The sequence below is a fragment of the Canis lupus genome, chromosome 11 (genome assembly GCF_003254725.2).
Source record: "Canis lupus dingo isolate Sandy chromosome 11, ASM325472v2, whole genome shotgun sequence".
Classification (NCBI taxonomy): Eukaryota; Metazoa; Chordata; class Mammalia; order Carnivora; family Canidae; genus Canis; species Canis lupus.
In genome coordinates this window covers 50,359,285-50,375,434 of record NC_064253.1, presented here as the reverse complement: position 1 = coordinate 50,375,434, position 16,150 = coordinate 50,359,285, and the positions used below count along the sequence as shown (strand labels likewise).

At 39.0% G+C, this 16,150-nt stretch overlaps 1 protein-coding gene across 4 annotated transcripts in view; it reads right to left on the bottom strand.

Annotated features, from left to right (window-relative positions):
* The window catches only part of UBAP1 (ubiquitin associated protein 1), an 85,120-nt gene that overhangs the window by 21,133 nt on the left and 47,837 nt on the right, over positions 1–16,150 (bottom strand). For all 4 annotated transcript variants that reach the window (XM_049091872.1, XM_035697121.2, XM_025432388.3 and 1 more), the window contains one exon: positions 5,359–5,399. In XM_049091872.1, the coding sequence (XP_048947829.1) occupies positions 5,359–5,399 (41 nt within the window). The remainder of the gene's footprint in view (positions 1–5,358; positions 5,400–16,150) is intronic.

Genomic DNA, 16,150 nt, shown 5'->3' with positions numbered 1-16,150 from the left:
AAGGCAGACGCCCAACTGCTGAGTAACCCAGGCGTCTCGCGTCAGCTTTAAAATTAAATAAGAGGCGACTGGGTGACTCAGTTGGTTAAGCATCCAACCCTTGATTTCAGCTCAGGTCATAATCTCAGGGCTGTGGGCAGCCGGGGTGGCTCAGCGGTTTAGCGCTGCCTTCAGCCCAGGGCCTCATCCTAAAGACCCGGGATCGAGTTCCGCGTCAGGCTCCCTGCATGGAGTCTGCTTCTCCCTCCGCCTGTTGTCTCTGCCCCTCTCTCTCTCTCTCTCTATGTCTCTCATGAATAAATAAAAATCTTTTAAAAAATAATAATAATAATAATCTCAGGGTTGAGATGGAGCCCCAATGTGGGATTCTGCACTCAGCAAAGAGTCTGCCTGAGATTCTCTTCCTCTCCCTTTGCCCATGTCTCTAAAATAAATAATAAACACATAAAGTTAAATAGACACACATGTAGAGAGATGTACACAAAACTATACAGATATCTGCTATAGGATGGGATGTGAAGTCACAAGAAAATCCTACTCACACCCTAACAACAAAAGCCAGCTAACCTACAAAATCACCTTTTTCATATACAATGTCTGGCATTCAATCAAAAATAAAACACACCAAGAAGAAAACATAATCTATCAATAAGAGAGGAACCAGTCATTAGACCCAAATTGAGGAATAGCCAAAATATTGAAATCATCAGAAAAATTTAAAGTAACTATAATAAATATGTTATATAGGATCTAATAGAAAAGATGAATTTGTGTGAGCAGATGAGGAATTTTTTTTAAGATTTTATTTATTAATTCATGAGAGACACAGAGAGAGAGGCAGAGACGTAGAGAGAGGGAGAAGCAGGCTCCCCACAGGCAGCCCAATGCAGGACTCAATCCTCGGACCCCGGGATCATGACCTGAGCAGATGGCAGACACTCAATCACTGAGCCACCCAGCCGTCCCGCATATGAGTACAAGAGAGAGAAATATAAAAAGACAAAACAACAATGCTAGAAATGAAAATGCAGTATCAGAGAAGAAAATCTTTACTAGTTCATAACCAGGCTATATGGATAACCAGAAAATACTTAGCAGAAGAAAGAATCAGAGAAACTGAGGTTAGGTCAAAAGGAATTAACCATACTGAAACACAAAGGGGGAAAAAAAATGGAATGGAGCCTTAAGAGATCTTTAGGACAATATCAAAAAGCCTAATACATGTATGGTTAAAGTCTCAGGAGGATAAGAAAGAAACAAGGGGGGCAGAAGAAATGTGAAGAGAAATAATGGCTGCAAATTTTCCCAAAGTGATGAAAGATCAACCCACAGATCCAAGAAGTTTAGCTAACTTCAAGCAGGATAAATACACAGAAAAATCACACCACGGCACATCATAGTAACAATGCTGAAAACAAAGATAAAGAGAAAATCTTGAAAGACAGTGGGGGAGGGGGAGCAATAATTAAATGATGACCAACTTCTTTACACTGTAAAGCAGTAACAGATCAACTTTTAAAACAATTCAAAGTAAAATACCTTTTTCTATCACTCAGCAGAAAAAGTATTTCAATATCCTAGGAAAAATTAAACCAAGGGCAAAATGAACGAACCTCCCTTAGAAGTTAGCTGGTTCAGGCACCTGGTGGCTTAGTGGTTGAGCATCTGCCTTTGGCTCAGGTCATGATCCCAGGGTCCTGGGATCGAGTCCCACATCAGGCTCCCTCTGCCTATGTCTCTGCCTCTCTCTGTCTCTCATGAATAAATAAAATCTTAAAAAAAAAAAAAAAGTTAGCTAGCTCAATGGTCATAAATAGGACAGCATGGCCTTTCAAAGGAAAGGGTTTAGTTTTATTAAGTATTATCTGATTATACAGATTTATTTTTTCCTAAATTAGAATGTCAAGGCATTTTCTCAGATACTAAAAGAGGAATTTATTTGTTTGCTGGAAACTTTTTCTTAGATGAAACAAGTGGAAAATAAGTTAAAAACTAAAGAGCATTGACATTTTAAGCACCAGACTTCAAGAAAGTCCTGATTTAAAATAAGCCAAGGATCAGTTAAGCATCTGCCCTTGGCTGGGGTCATGATCCCAAGGTCCTAGGATGGAACCCTAAATCAGGCTCCCTGCTCAATGGGAAACATGCTTCCCCCTCTCCCCACCCCCCGCTCTTGCTCTCTCTCTCATAAATAAAATCTTTAAAAAAAATACTAAGCCAGGGACGCCTGGGTGGCTCAGAGATTGAGCATCTGCCTTCGGCTCAGGGCATCATCCTGGAGTCCCGGGATGGAGTTCCATACCAGGCTCCTTGCATGGAGCCTGCTTCTCCTGTCTCTGCCTGCCTCTCTGTCTTTCTCTCTCTCTCTCTCTCTCTCTCTCTCTCATGAATAAGTAAACATCTTAAAAACAAAACAAAACAAAAAAAACCCACTAAACTAAGCCAAGGGTTTGCATTTTACATAATATAAGAATATATATATATATATATATATATATTTTTTTTTTAAGAACAATATTGTTAAAGGTCTTTGAGAATTGCTTATTCTCTTATTCTGTTATCTAGGGATATGTAGTTATTAATGACAGTGGAAGTTCAACCTTAGCTAAAAAAAAAAAGAACCTGAAGGTAAATCAAATACTAGTCAGAAGACAGAAGATAGCACAAGATATAGTCAGCTCAAATATTTAAAAAGAAAAAAAGCAATTTAATATCCAGTTATAAGAGCAGATGTTACCTCCTTGTCCACACCCTAAATGCCCTGGAAGAATTACACACACACATACACCTACTAACCCCTATGGGCCAGTCAGATAATACCTACCTTAGGGAGAATCAATCCATAGGCCTATAAGCTAGGCTGTGCAATCAGATACTCCTTTGGCCAAAAGATGGAAAAACTTTAGCTATATGATGCTAGCCATTTAAACTGAAAGATCAAGTAGCATGCAGCATCACAACAGGATTGGCCATTTTTGACCCTACGCATTCTATACAAACAAGCCAAGAAAGCAAGTCTACAAACAGAAGAATAAAAATGGAGCATGCCTGCAGAGAAAAGCAGTAAGAAAAGGCTACGCAGCTTCCTGAGAGATGGAGGGAATTCGAGCCTTAGTTTCCTGGCTAATTTCAGACTTGTAAGACCAGGTTCAACTTGACTTCCTGCATTCATATGTCAGTAAGACTGCTATTCTCCACCTCCTCCTTTTTTTTGCCTATTTCCTTTAATTTCTATTCCTTAAACTACAAGATATCTAAAAACATAAGATTCTTTACTCTAAAAACTTTAAAGCTATAGAAATTCAAGTAGGAGCTTAGCAGTTTGAAGCAGAAGAAGCTGAAAAGAGAAAGAAAAATCTTTTCTCAGGGAAGCACCTGGGTGGCTCAGTTGATTAAGCATCAGACTCTTGATCTCACCTCAGGTCTCGATCTCAGGGTTGTGAGTTCAAGCCCCATGTTGGGCTCCAGGATGGGCATGGAGCCTACTTGAAAGAGAAAGAGAGAAAAGGAAGGAAGGAAGGAAGGAAGGAAGGAAGGAAGGAAGGAAGGAAGGAAGGAAGGAAGGAGGAAGGGAGGGAGGGAGGGAGGGAGGGAGGGAGGGAGGAGTTAAGGGAGAAAGAAAAATCTTTTCTCGAATTTTAGGTAGAATGCTTCACTTAATAAAATTTTGGTAAGGAATGTAAGGAGATGGAGGAATTTCTAAAAATTCTTTATTGATAACTTCAAAATTAGAATCTTCTCTCTAAAGTGTTTAGCTGGAACACCATAACCTGGAGTCCATCTTATTTTCACTCCAGTCAAAAAGGACTTCCCAAAGTGTCAAGATACATTGCTTATCTTTTGAAATAAGTTCAACTCTTTCATTTTTGCTATTTTCTCTCCCCAGAACTTTCCTCTGTCCTTTGCTCTGTCTTCTCTTTTTCCCTAAAAAAGTGATCCAGAAACAACTTCAGATCTGCCTTTTACTATCATTTGAATATTTTGAAAGTATTGTCTAATAATCCTTAGACAATAAGAAATAGCTTACCTGGCAGATCTGATGCCTGACCTGCTATAAAGAACGCAAATTCCAGATTCTGAGTAACTTAACTCCAGAAGGATTTAACAAAACACAAACAAATGATATATGTAAGCATATGCACAATAATTCTAAATATTAAACTGTTGTATAAAATATCTAAGTTAGAACCCCAATGACTGCTGCTGCTGCAGCCTGACTCAGTTGACTGATATGATCAAGCAACCAGAGAGCAGCACCAATATATTGTCATGCAGTCTGGCAAATCATTCTTACAAGGACATGATTTTTAAAATGAAGATCAGCTTTAAAAAAACTTTTTGTTTTTAAAGGGGAAGGAGAAACAGAGAAAGAATCTTAAGCAGGCCCAGGGCAGAGCTCAACATGGGGCTCAATCTCAACCCCAAGATGATGATCTGAGCAAAAATCAAGAGTTAGATGCTTAACCAACTGAGCCACCCAGGTACCCCCCAAAACCCTTTTAAAAAAACTAAGTTGTTTGGATATTTCTGGTATTTAATTCTTCTACTGTATGAAAAGAGGGTCTAATTTTAACTTCTTAAGCACCTCCATTCCTCCCAAATGCAGATAATAAAGTTTATTAATGTATTCAATTCTGGAAGGTCATAACTTAAAAAAGGATGATAAACTATTCATTTCAAATGCAAAATTGTAGCTACCACTACTCACATTTCTGTAATTACTAATCACGGTTTATTTGCAGTAATTATGTCCTATCACTGTGGGGCAGGGAGAGGATGACAGGGATGGACACTAAACCAAAACATTAAAAAAAAAAAATTAAGTGTTAACTATAGATTTAGAGTTTTTCCACACCTGAGATGGCAAAGACCTATGACCAGAGAATAAGAAAGAGAACGTAATATACTTCAATATACTGCTGAAGGGAGCAGTTTAACGTCTGCCTTTGGCCCAGGGCGTGATCCCGGGATCGAGTACCACATCAGGCTCCTTGCAGGGAACCTGCTTCTCCCTTGGTCTGTGTCTCTGTCTCTCTCTCTCCATGTCTCTCATGAATAAATAAATAAAATCTTTAAAAAAAAAAATACTGCTGGAGAACAGTAAAAATAGGTAGGCTACCTACCCATCTCTGGTAATTTTAAGTACAATAACCACAGAGACTCTAAAGTTTATCTACTTAAATACTTCAATATTAAATTACCTGAAATCCACTGGAATGTATATGCTACACTGTTGTAGAACTTTTTCTCAAGCTGCTCATTTAAATAAACATAAAGAGGCACTTACACAATGCTAAGTGATTTCAAATCCTCTGATCAAGTCATAGCTTTAAGCATGATATCTAACAGTCTACTTACCATGAATATCTCCACCCAACTTCTTAGAAGCCATTTAGAACCTGAAAAACAAAGAAATATTTTTAAGCACACGATGTTCTGGGGGGGTATAAACAAATCACTAGAGAAAACTGAGACTACAAAAAAGAAACCAGAGTACTGTCCTCAAACTTCTCAGTCCCAAAATCTCAAAAAAGAAGAGAAAGGAAGAGATATCAGTTTTTCAGAGAAAAATTAAACATTTCTAAAATCTGCATTTCTAAAATCTTCTAAATAAGTATGAGAAAAATAACATACTAACCATTAACCAATTTATATATGGACTATCCAAAGGAAAAAATTACAGGCCACATACCTTCTTGATACAAACTACAAATATGTCAATAACAGATTTTAAAAAAATCTCTTTTCATTCAGTAATGCAAACATAGACCTTATGCTGGCAAGTAAGTCTAATAGTAATTTAAGTGGGGAGTGAATGACAATCCTCAGTACTGTTTAATTAGTATAAAAATGTTTTAAGTGAAGGAAAAAACAAAACCACACACCTTGGCATTTTCACACCTTATAAAAGTAGGTATGAAGTCCTGTCTTACATAAATAATCTGAGTTCTTCAACCTGAAAGTCTATCACCCCTGATATGGTATTTATACCTCTAACTTAAAAATGTAAGCAGAAAAAAAAATAAGGTTAGCTATATGAATTTATGGTCTATTATCTATTAGCCCACATTACAATACACTGGAAGGTATCATACTGAAAAATAATCTACACTCCAATGAAAGTTAAAAAAAAAAAGGAAAAGGGTATTACATCTATCTTGTGAAAATTACTCAAAATGGAATTAAAGTCTGCACAGGGTTTTTTTTGTTTTTTGGAGGTTGTTTTTAGAAATTAACAAACTGATTTTTTTTAAGTTGTATTTATTTAAATAATCTTTATACTCAAATGGGGTTTGAACTCATGATCCTGAGATCAAGAGTCTCGTGCTCTTCTGACTGAAGCAGCCAGGCACTCCCATACACTTTTTTTTTTAATATTTTATTTATTTATTTATTTATTTATGTATGTATGTATGTATGTATGTATGTATGAGAGAGAGAAAGAGAGAGAGAGAGGGGCAGAGACACAGACAGAGGGAGAAGCAAGCTCCATGCAGGGAGCCTGACGTGGGACTCGATCCCAGATCTCCAGGACCACACCCAGGCTGAAGGCCACACTAAACCACTGAGCCACCGGGCTGCCCTCCCATACACTTTAAATGGATGAAGTGACAGAGGCACCTGGGTGGCTCAGTCAGTTGAGCATCTGACTCTTGATTTCAGCTTAGATCATCTCAGGGTCCTGAGATCAAGCTCAGTGTTGAGCCCCAGCTCGTCAGTCTGTCAGTCTCCACGCTCAGCACAGAATCTGCTTGTCCCTCTCCCTCTGCTCCTCCCCCTCACTCTTTCTCTCTTTCTCACTCTCTCTAAAATAAACTTTTAAAAATCTTAACTAGATGAATATGATACACTGCCACCACAACATGGACAAACTCAAATACATCATGCTAAGTGAAAGAAGCCACGCTCAAAAGGTTACACATTATATGATTCTACTTAAACTACAGGAATAGAAAATAGGTGAAACTATAGAAATAGAGAAGTAATCTGGCTACCAAGGATTATAAAGGATAGAAAGTATCATGTAAGGAGCACCTGGCTGGCTCAGTCCATAGACCACCCAACTCTTGATCTCAGGGTTGTAAATTTGAACCCCACAGTGGGTGTAGAGATTACTTAAAAATATTTTTTAAAAGTAATAAAAATTTTTTAAAGTGGCTGCCTTTAGGTGGTAGGTCTAGGAATAATTTATAATATTTCTCTACAGTTTCTGAACATTCTAAGGCAAACGGGTATTTATTTTATAATTTCTTTAAAGTTTTACTTTATTTTTTTAACATTTTATTTATTTGAGAGAGAGAGAGAGCACAAGCAGGATGAAAGGCATAGAGAGAGGGAGAAGCAGGCTCCCCACTGAGCAGGGAACCCAATGCAGGACTCAATCCCTGGACCCTGGGATCATGACATGACCTGAGCTGAAGGCAGAGGCTTAACCAACTAAGCCCCCTAGGTACCTCTAAAGCTTTTACTTTAAAAGTTTTAGTTTTGGGGCAGCCCCTGTGGTGCAGCGGTTTAGCGCCGCCTGCAGCCTGGGGTGTGATCCTGGAGACCCAGGATCCTGGAGACCCAGGAGTCCCACGTCAGGCTTCCTGTATGGAGCCTGCTTCTCCCTCTGCCTCTGTCTCTGCCCCTCTCTGTCTCTATGAATAAATAAAATCTTAAAAAAAAAAAAAAGTTTTAGTTTTCCAGAATGATATGAGAACAAAATATTCTGATACTCTAATTAATTCTCTCCAATGGAAAGTTAAAATTATAAAGTATATAGATCATCAATTCTCAAAGAAACAGCAACCATACTGAAAATGATTAAAACTTTTCCTAGGGATCCCTGGGTGGCGCAGCGGTTTAGCGCCTGCCTTTGGCCCAGGGCGTGATCCTGGAGACCCAGGATCGAATCCCACGTCGGGCTCCCGGTGCATGGAGCCTGCTTCTCCCTCTGCCTGTGTCTCTGCGCCTCTCTCTCTCTCTCTCTCTCTCTCTGTGACTATCATAAAAAATAAAAATAAATAAATAAAATAAAATAATTCAGATTATAAAAAAAAAACTTTTCCTATATGCAGAAAATATTTCATTGGCATGCATGCTACAGTGTCATCAAAATATACATAAATCACAATGCAGTCACACTTCTAAAACCAAGAAGCAAGAGTCTTTGCAGTCTCAACCTTCACACACAGGCACATAATCAAAAATGTATTTTTCTAAGTCTCTGCTGGGAAAAAAAGCAGTATTTAAGCACCCAGCAGAGCTGCAACAGACAGGTGCAGAAAATGAACATTTTCATCTATGTGTCTCTAGTATTTATTAATATTGTGGGATAGCAGCTGTTTGAAAAAGTGGCTGTTTCTGAGAGGTAAATGATTTGGGAGAAGCTGCTTGAGCTTCTGATTTAAAAAGTAATTTTGCAAATAACCCCCAGAAGAAGCTAACATCAGAAATGTTTTAAGAAATTTCACCAACTTTAAATGGATTCTTTTTTTTTTTTAAAGATTTTATTTATTTATTCATGAGAGACACAGAGAGAGAGGCAGAGACACAGGCAGAGGAAGAAGCAGACTCCACGCAGGGAGCCCAATGTGGGACTCAATCCGGGGTCTCCAGGATCATGCCCTGAACCAAAGGGGATGCTTAACCACTGACCACCCGGGCATCCCAATAAATAAAAATCTTAAAAAAAAGAAAAATATATTTGCAAGTGGTGTATCTGGTAAGGAGCTTACACCTAAAATACATAAAGAACTCCACAATTCAATAATAAAACGACAATCCAGGGACCCTTGGGTGTCTCAGCAGTTGAGCATCTGCCTTCAGCTTGGGGCATGATCCCAGGGTCCCAGGATCGATCAGGCTTCCTGCATGGAGCCTGCTTCTCCCTTTACCTATGTCTCTGCCTCCCTCTGTCTCATGAATGAATAAATAAAATCTTTAAAAATAAAAAATAAATTAAAAATAAAAAGAAATAAATGACAATCCAACTAAAAATGGGCAAAAGAATACGAAGAGTAAATTCTTCAAAGAAGACATACAAATAACCAAGAAGTACATGAGATGATGTTCAACATCATTCTTCATTAGTCAGGAAAATGCAAATAAAAAAATTCCCCTCTTGGGACGCCTGGGTGGCTCAGCGGTTGAGTGCCTGCCTTTGGCACAAGGCATGATCCCGGAGTCCCGGGATCGAGTCCCACATCAGGCTTCCTACATGGAGCCTGCTTCTCCTAATGTCTCTGCCTCTGCCTCTCTCTCTCTCTGTCTCTGTCTCATGAATAAATAAATAATCTTTAAAAAAAGAAATTCCCCTCTCTATCCCCCATGTTAAAGCATGCATGTCTGCAACAAAGCAAAATGTCTATTTAAAAAAAAGTGAGTGAAGGAGCACCCAGGTGGCTCAGTTTGTTGGGCATCTGCCTTCAGCTCAGGTCATGATCTCGGAGACCAAGCCCCACAATGGGCTTCCTGCTCAGCAGGAGTCTGCTTCTCCCTCTCTCTCTCTGCCGCTCCCCATCACTTGGGCTCTCTCTCGCTCTACTAATAAATATATTAAAATTTTTAAAAAGTGGAAATTAAAATACAGTACCCCTATTACTAAATAAAAGGATGGAAATTCTTTAAAAATATGCCTCAAAAGAGCTGATAAAATATAGATTTTCTATAAGGCTTCTTTATTTTTTTTTAAGATTTTACTTATTTATTCATGAGACACACAGAGAGAAAGGCAGAGACATAGGTAGAGGGAGAAACAGGCTCCCAATGGGGAGCCCAATGTGGGACTTGATCCCGATCCTGGGACTCCAGGATCACGACCTGAGCCAAGGGCAGACTCTCAACTGCTGAGCCACCCAGGCATCCCTAGAGGGTTTCTTTAAATATTAAAAATAGTTCAATGAATGCAACTCTTATGTTTCCCACAAACCTTATGAATGTAAGATACTCATATTTGGTCACTTATAGTAAAGATTTTTCTAAGGTCTGCTATGCCGTAAAACTTCCCTGTCTCTCAAGGACCAAGAGCACTGTAACAGCTACTTAGGGTCAATTTTTTTTCCTGGAACATTGGAAAAGAAATCAAGTGAGATAGAGATAGATAGAAAGATAGATAAATAGAAAGTATTTCCTTATAAACTTCCTATATTTTATTTAATTATACCCATTTCCTATAACATCTTCCTGTAGTCTAAATGTTCAATTATGGGGAAATGATTAAATAAATTATGGAAATTCAAAAGATAAGTTGTAATGCAATTAAGAATGTTCATTAAAAACATAATGGAGAAATAAGTATACAGCTTTTTTTTTTTAATTTTTTTTTTAATTTTTTTTTTTTATTATGATAGTCACAGAGAGAGAGAGAGACGTAGAGACATAAGCAGAGGGAGAAGCAGGCTCCATGCACCGGGAGCCCGATGTGGGATTCGATCCCGGGTCTCCAGGATCGCGCCCTGGGCCAAAGGCAGGCGCCAAACCGCTGCGCCACCCAGGGATCCCCAGTATACAGCTTTTTAAAAAGATTTGAGAGAGGGAGAGAGAGAGAGGGTGCATGCATGCACGCGCATAAGGGGTTAGGGGCAGAGGAAGAGAGAGAATCCCAAGAAGACTCCTTGCTGAGTGCAGAGCCCAACATGAACTTGATCTCATGACCCTGAGATCATGACCTGAGCCAAAACCAAGAGTCAGACACAAACAAATGAGCCACCCAGGCACCCCAAGTACAAGTTTTAAAATGTTTTTACAAGGGGTGTCTAGGGATCACTGGGTGGCGCAGCGGTTTGGCGCCTGCCTTTGGCCCAGGGCGCGATCCTGGAGACCCGGGATCGAGTCCCACGTCGGGCTCCCGGTGCGTGGAGCCTGCTTCTCCCTCTGCCTATGTCTCTGCCTCTCTCTCTCTGTGTGTGACTATCATAAATAAATAAAAATTAAAAAAAAAAAAACAAGGGGTGTCTGGGTGGCTCAATCAGTTAAGCAACTGCCTTCAGCTCAGGTCATGATTCCAGAGTTCTGGGATTAAGCCCCACAACTGGGCTCCTTGCTCAGCAGGGAGCCTGCTTCTCCCTCTCCCACTCCCCCTGCTTATGCTTTCTCTCTCTCTCTAATAAGTAAATAAAATCTTCAAAAAAAGCTTTTACAAGTTGGACTGAGTTACTTAACTATGTAAAAAATGTACACACACACACACACAAAAAAAAAAGACTGAAAAAAATACATTTGCCCCCAAAGTAAAACTTTAAGTACTTCAGAGGGAAAAAAATTCTAAGTAATCAAAAATTTCCATTAAAATAAATATAGGGGATCCCTGGGTGGCTCAGCAGTTTAGCACCTGCCTTCAGCCCAGGGCGTGATCCTGGAGACCTGGGATAGAGTTCCATGTCAGGCTCCCTGCATGCATGGAGCCTGCTTCTCCCTTTGCCTGTGTCTCTGCCTCTATCATAAATAAATAAAATCTTAAAAAAATAAAATAAATAAAATAAAATATAAATGAATATATTAAAGGAAAAGTATCAAATAGAAATAAAAATAGAACACCTTTTTTTGCACACATCTGTAACTCAAACTTTTACACTAATAAAATGTAGACCTCCCTGAAGCACCAAGGAACTACAGCAATGTTCTATTTTGCCAGTTCAGTGCCACTTCATACAAATGCTATAAAAGAACCCCCCCCCCAAAAAAGAAAGAAAACCCTATAACTTAAATCACTACTTAAAGACATCCAAGAACAAAAAGAGATGGGAAAATAAGTAATAAGAACAGAACTGCAGGGACAGGAAGAGCTAGGGTGAAAGAAACAGAGGAGATGGGATAAGGAATGGAAAAAGGGCAAGGTGAAGAGGATGGGGTAGCAGACCAAGAGAATGCCAAGATGTAGGCCCTTTCAGGATGCCTGGGTGGCTCAGGGGTTTAGCGTGCCTGCCTTCTGCCCAGGGTGTGATCCTGGAATACTGGTATCCAGTCCCACATCGGGCTCCCTGCATGGAGCCTGCTTCTCCCTCTGCCTGTGTCTCTGTCTCTCTCTTTGTCTCATGAATAAATAAATAAGTCTTAAAAAAAAAAAAAAAAAAAGACGTAGGCCCTTTCACAAGGGGAAGAGAAAGCCCAAGACAATTATATTGATGTTCTCATTTTCTTTCTTGTATCATTAAATTCCTATTACATGAAATTACATTCTTACAAAAGTTTCCTAATACACAGCAATTTAATATCTCAGTAAGCTATCATAGTCACACATTATACTGCAACAAGAGCTGCAATCAGGAATTTCCCAAGACACAAATGAATCCAGGAAATTCTTTTACAGAAAAGATGGCTCAGAGAATCATCAAATTTCAAGTCTAAAAACAAAGAACACCCATACAACTGGCATTCATACCAACATGTATATGACAAAAATCACACATGTAGCAGCTATTAGTATGTCAATACTATACCATATTCATCAGAAAAAGCTTTATTGGAACGCCTGGGTGGCTCAGCAGTTGAGCATCTGCTTTCGGCTCAGGACGTGATCCCGGAACTCGGAATTGAGTCCCACATCGCGCTCCCTGTGAAGAGCCTGCTTCTCCCTTTGCCTACGTCTCTGCCTTTTCTCTGGGTCTCTCATGAATAAATAAAATCTTAAAAAAAAAAAAAAAAAAAAAAGAAAGAAAGAAAAAGCTTTATTTTCTCACAGATCTCAGAGAAGAGATTTTGGAGCCTCAGTTCCTTCAACAGTAAAAAAAAAGGGGGGGGGGGATAGTAGACTGAATTATCAGCCAACTCTAAACAGTAGAATAAAGAAAAGCAACATATTAATGTTTCCAAATTAACTATTCAATATTCAGAATAAGTGATAGCATCATTTACCATACACTGTAACTTTTTTTTTTTTGTAAGATGTTATCATTTGAGAGACAGACAGCATGAGCAGGGGGAGAAGCAGGAGAGAGACAAGCATACTCTCCCAGCAAGTAGTGAGCACAGAACCTGACACAGGGCTCAATACCAGAACCCTGAGACCATGACCTAAACTGAAGTCAGATACTTAACCGACCAAGCCACCCAGATGCCCCCATAGTAACTTTTAAAAGATGTCCTTTACTGACAAAATAAAAAGCTGGCAACCATGTTAATCTTACCCTCATTTTTATTTTAATTTGTATTCATGAGAGAGGCAGAAACACAGGCAGAGGGACACAGGCAGAGGCTCCTGCAGGGAGACTGATGCCAGACTGGATCCGGCAGATGCTCAACCACTGAGCCCCAATCCTACACCCATTTTACTTTTTTAAAGATTTTATTTATTTATTCATGAGAGACAGAGAGAGGCAGAGACATAGGCAGAGGGAGAAGCAGGGTCTACACAGGAAGCCCGAAGTGGGACTCAATCCTGGGTCTCTAGGATCACGCCCTGGGCTGAAGGCAGATGCCAAACCACAGAACCACTCAGGCATCCCCTATCTCCATTATAAATTCTAGTGAAACTCGAAGTCTGGAAACCATTTTCTGATATCACATATAAAATAATAACCTCAAATGAGTATGATTATTTTAAAAATTTATATAGATATATAAATATGTGTATATAAACACAGATATCTTTGCATACTGCACGAGACACAGCAAGAGCTCAACAAAGGTTGGTAAAAATATAACTCAGAAGAGAGTAAACCATTTGCCAAGTACTCTATCTACCAGTAACTACACAAATGTAGATTTTTATTTGAATGTTTAGACTTATTCTGAGTAAAGAATATGGCTGTGAACATTGAACTGAGTTTGAGACCTTACTTTCAGTTTCAAGTCTGAGAAATTAGCCAGAGATACTATTTTCAGCATCTATCACTGTCCACAAGCTCTGTGTTTGCAAAACTAAGCCCCCTTATTAATGGCTGCTGCACATCAGCATATTTGGCTGAAGATGGAAGGTCAACAACAGAGGTCAACAGTACACAGATTCATACTAAGGAGCATTTCAGTAACCTTACTAAGCTTTTCCTTATGCATTAATTTTTCTTTCAGATCAGCTGGAATACTGCTTATTCACTCAGATTTGTCCTGAGCACTACTGTTTACAGAGAGCAAAAATGGAAAATTTAAATCTGAGTCACCTGCAGAAACAATGGGCCCTGAGATTTTGGAAAAGAGGGGAGTAGGTCTGTGTGAATATGGAAACAAATAAAGGTAAGACAGAGTCTTATAAAGTGGTTATATTTGGATGATGAGTTTACAACATGGGGCTTCTGTTTTCTTTCTTTTGTGCTATTATTTGCTTTCCAAGTTTTCTATATTGGGCACATATCTATAGACTGACACACTTTATAATTAGGAAAAAAAAAATCTAGGCAGCAACAAAGGGAAACAATACTCCCAGATACCTGTAAGGGGACTAAACAGAAACAACACAGTATATAGTATATAACTAATGAAAGACTGTGATCTCAGAGACAGAAAATATAATAAAAATAAATAAATCAGTAGTTTCTAAAACCAGTAAGAATATCATGCACCTAGTCTTCGGTTAATAACAGCTGTTTTACATTATTGATGATAAAGGATGCAATCCATGATGAAAAGCTAACATTATGAATTGCCCCAAGTAACACTGCATCACCAGTCATAAAACAAAAACTATAGGAAACAGAAAAACTAGGTAGAAATACATAATTAATAAGACAGATATAGGGGATCCCTGGGTGGCTCAGTGGTTTAGCACCTGCCTCCAACCCAGGGCATGATCCTCGAGTCCTGGGATCGAGTCCCACATCAGGCTCCCTGCATGGAGCCTGCTTCTCCCTCCGCCTGTGTCTCTGCCCCTCTCTCTCTGTGTGTCTCTCATGAATAAATAAATTTTTAAAAAATAATAAGACAGATATAATCTGTATTATATCAAAAGCACCCTGAAAGCAGAATATACCCAAAGTACCCAAAGAACGCTTTACAAAAACGTAAGGAAATATTAGGCCACAAAGAAAATTCCAATAAATATTCAAAATCAGAAATAGCACAGCCAAGGTGCCTCAGTGGCTCAGTTGGGGTGTCTGCCTTCCACTCAGGTCATGATCCCAGGGTCCTTGGATCCAGCCCCACATCGGGCTCCTTGCTTGGCAGGGAGCCTGCTTCTTCCTCTTCTGCTTGTGCTATCTCAATCATTATCTTTGTCTCCCTCTCTCAAATAAATAAAATCTTTTAAAAAGAGAACAAGAAAGACTGACACAGAACATCCAGTAACAGTCCAAAGGCAAAAAAATTAGAAATTAATTACATCAGGGGGCACCTGGGTGGCTCAGCAGTTGAGCATCTGCCTTATGCTCAGGTCATGATCCTGGGGTCCTGGGATTGAGTCCCGCATCAGGCTCCCCGCAGGGAGAATGAGTCTCCCTCTGCCTATGTATCTGCCTCTTTCTGTGTCTTTCGTGACTAAATAAATAAAATCTTAAAAAAAAAAAAAATACAAAGGAATAAACTAAAGACCTACTAAAAGAAAAGAGGACTTATATAATTGGAAAAACAGATGATAAACCTTGGGTAGGACATGTAACATCATTAAGATCTATCCTCCAGGGCAGCCCCAGTGGCTCAGGGGTTTAGTGCCACCTTCGTCCTGGGGCCTGATCCAAAGATGAAAGAAAGAAAGAAAAGACAGAAAGACAGAAAGACAGAAAGACAGAAAGAAAGAAAGAAAGAAAGAAAGAAAAGAAAAGAAAGAAAGAAAGAAAAGAAAGAAAGAAAGAGTTAAGCAATGATTTTGTAGTTATTAAGTAGTTTGAAATCATAAAGCCTATGGGAGACTAACATAATGTAAGAACTGGAAAGTAATGACTAGTTATAAGTTAGAATAGGGAGTCATAACAAAGCATCAGCCTAATTAGATATTTTTAATCAGTATCTTAACCAATTCATTTTTTATCCCTATCCCCTCTATCTTAACCAATTCATTAAAAATTATTGAAATTCTCAAATGAATTTTTAAAAAAATTTTAATGTAAAAAAAAAGTATGATGTCCCAAAAGGAAATATAGCCACAAACCTATTAATTTGACCTTTTTAAAAAGATTTTATTTATTTATTTGAGAGAGAAAAAACAAGCAGGGGAAAGGGCAGAAGGAGAGAGAGAAGCAGACTTCCCTGTTGAGCATGGAGCCTGACATGGGGCTTGATCCCAGGACCCTGGGATCAT